Source organism: Phalaenopsis equestris, unplaced genomic scaffold (genome assembly GCF_001263595.1).
Source record: "Phalaenopsis equestris unplaced genomic scaffold, ASM126359v1 Scaffold000288, whole genome shotgun sequence".
In the NCBI taxonomy this organism is placed as follows: domain Eukaryota; kingdom Viridiplantae; phylum Streptophyta; class Magnoliopsida; order Asparagales; family Orchidaceae; genus Phalaenopsis; species Phalaenopsis equestris.
Window position 1 is genome coordinate 559,299 of NW_018164730.1, and position 3,195 is coordinate 562,493.

Genomic DNA, 3,195 nt, shown 5'->3' on the forward strand with positions numbered 1-3,195 from the left:
TTCTCAATCGGATTGAGCGCACTTGTTAGTCTGTCCTCTCATGTCATCAGACCCTCAGATTATAAGTTTGAGCAGATACCGGTTGAGATAGCACGTGATGCACGATATATGCCATTTTTTAAGGTATTCTCTTGGATTCATTATAGTTAACGTTGCAAGGGTAAGCAATGATATTTTCAAACCTAACATTTACTCATCAGGACTGCATTGGCGCAATTGATGGAACACATGTTGACGCACGTAACCAAAATAGTGATAAGGTGACATTTATCGGCCGTTGTGGTAGCCCTACCCAAAATGTCATGGCCGTCTGCGACTTTAACATGTGTTTTACTTTTGTTATGGCTGGCTGGGAGGGCAGCGCACATGCCAGGCGAGGTTTTAAAACTGCGACACGGGATCCTAATAACAACTTTCCACATCCACCTACAGGTATGCTCGGGATCTAACTCATACAAATTGTTCAATTTATTATGCAATTATTAATTAGGATCCCTAAAATAACTTGAATTTCCGTACTAATTGTTCTATTTATTAGGGAAGTATTACTTGGTCGATGCTGGTTACCCATTGCAACGAGGGTATTTAAAGCCATTCCCTGATACGAGATATCACATACCAGACTTTGCACGTGCAAGTAACGTCACACGAGGAAGAAAGGAAATGTTTAATAAACGACATTCATCGCTTCGTGGTGTAATTGAGAGGACTTTTGGTGTCTGGAAAAAGAAATGGGTGATACTCCGTGATATGCCTCCATACAATTTTTCGAAGCAGGTACATATTGTCTGTGCTACAATGGCACTTCATAATTACATAAGAAGACATCATTCCCGTAGTGATATTGACTTTCATTTGGCGGAAGAGGATGAAGAAAATATGCATTCGGAAGCATTTGAACATCGGCTAGGTCAGTCTTTCACAGAAGAAGAGACCGAGGCTTCCATTGCCTTCACCGTTGATGGGGAAGGTGCAAGCGAGATGGTAGAGCTAAGGGAACGAATTACTGATGAAATTGTTTGGTAGCTAAACTTTTATATCTAAACAACGACTTTGCCTAGTTGCATATTTCCATCTACCCTAACTTCAGGCTCGTATATCCAGTAAGTTGGCTTGTATTATAGTTGTTTTTCTTCTATCAATTTGTTTATTAGTATTATCAAACCTTTTTAAAGATGCATTTGGTTGCAGTCCTTGTTAACTATGGCATTCACTGTATGTTCATTCTCATCTCTGATGCACACACTTCTCTTTTATATGAAACTTTCCAATTCTATATCTTATTTGTTCAAATCACATTTCCGTTTTAATTACTTTAGAATCTTCTTTAATATGCAAGCTTCTTACTTCATTCCTATCTTTTTTGGAAGCGACATCTTTAGGCATATTTTCATTGCTCTGAAACATGTTAGTTTCCCTTATTCATCATTTCTTTTCATAACACATAAAAGAGAGGAAGTCATATTTATATCCTGTGATTTCTTTGTGAAGCATATTTAAAATAATTATAGCTTCAAAGTGGTATAATGGTTGGAGTCTTCATGCCTTTCTGATTTTTGATGTGTGGCATTTAAGGTCCCTTTTAATTTAAGGTACCACTTTATAATATTTTTTGCTGCAGATTTTTATAAGGTTTATATACATACCACTTTAGAATATTTTTTGCTGCAGTTATGAGTAGGAATGTTTACATACATACGACTATGAATTCTCCTCTAAAATATATGTTTGCTACAGTTTTTTATCTTTAGGAGCTTGCTGGAATTCTTCATTTTAACCTGAAGTGTGTTGGAAGGTTTACATACATACCACATTACATGTTCTGCGCCGAATGAGTTTGCTGAATGAGGTTACTGGTAAATGTAGCTGGGTAGTTTTGCCACTTTAAGGTTTTTTGTTCAACACTATCTTCATGCGCTGGAATGTTTTATACCTCAAATTGCTGCAAGGAATTGGGAAACCTTTTTTCTATTGAATCTTGTTTAGTTATGTTAAAATCTTCATTACTGATGTATGAAAAGCTATATTGGTGATATCTTCAATGTGTTATGAAATTAAATTTGGTATAATCTGAAAGCAAAGGTTCTGTGATCTTATTGCATTCGTATTTACACTGCAATTAGTAATCCACAGATGGAATTTGAAGAGCATGTGTTTCCCTATAACCAGTTCTGTTTTCTGTAAGTAGTTCTGCTTCCTTTTTTTTCCTTAAAAGCAACTCTATGTAATGTGCTCTTTTTGTTGTAATATATAGCACAAATTGGTACTTTAATTTGCAGTCAAAATTTTTTAGCAACTTTTACGTTAACATGTTCATAAACGATTAAAAATTAAAATATATGTGTTTGATCATCAAAGCTTGATATTCATAACTTTTAAAATTATCCAACAATTACATTTATTACTTATTTAACACTTTCAAGTTCCACTAATTTATTACATAACAAATTTTACTTATGAAGTTAAAAAATTTTCACTGTTACAGTCTTTTTTTAAACAGTTTTATCAAAGAAGGGCAAAATGGTCATTTTTTCAGAAACAGCTGCTCTGCAGCTGTTTTTACACAGCAGCACCAAACAGACTGTCAGCTTCCCCGCAGCTGCTTCCCCGCAGCAGCTTCCTGGGGCAGGGGAGCCGCCGGCGGAAAAGCAAAAAAGGGGCGCGTCAAACAGAGCCTAAGTACTGCAAATGGCTCTATCAAGATGACATCTTATATGAGTATTTAATTAGTATGACTTAGGAATAGCTTGGGATATGGCCATGTATACAATCCATTTTAAACCCAACCCGAAGGCTATGCAGGAAAATAAAAGCAGGTTTTAAAAGTCTTGAATCTCTTAATCCAAAAATTTAATTAATCTTAAAATTTTTATTAAGATTTTATAGAAAACTTTTTATAAATTTTAGGTCCTAGAGAGTTGAAGTGACAACACTGGATTCTCAAGTAAAAGCACAATCCAAAAAGGAGAAGTCAATCAAAACACACAAACATGCAAGAAAAGTAAATAAAACTAGCAAAATATAAAACAATAATAGCTCGGTGCTCCTTGGTCGGCAACATATCTCAGAAAAGAAAAAAACGGTCAGACACCACATAAGCACATGTCTAGTTCTAATTATATACACCAATGAGATTTAGAATTAAGGTACGGGACACGACCAAGCAGCTCCCGGTGCTCGTCACATGTTTCTGTC

General features: G+C 35.6%; 1 protein-coding gene across 1 annotated transcript; it reads left to right on the top strand.

The window, feature by feature from the left end:
• The first annotated feature begins 167 nt into the window (after window positions 1–167).
• LOC110025108 (putative nuclease HARBI1) lies at window positions 168–2,679 on the top strand. Its single transcript, XM_020725391.1, has 3 exons — window positions 168–432; window positions 539–1,022; window positions 2,568–2,679. Exons 1-3 carry the CDS (start codon window positions 168–170, stop codon window positions 2,677–2,679), a joined length of 861 nt encoding a protein of 286 aa, XP_020581050.1.
• Window positions 2,680–3,195: the final 516 nt, after the last annotated feature.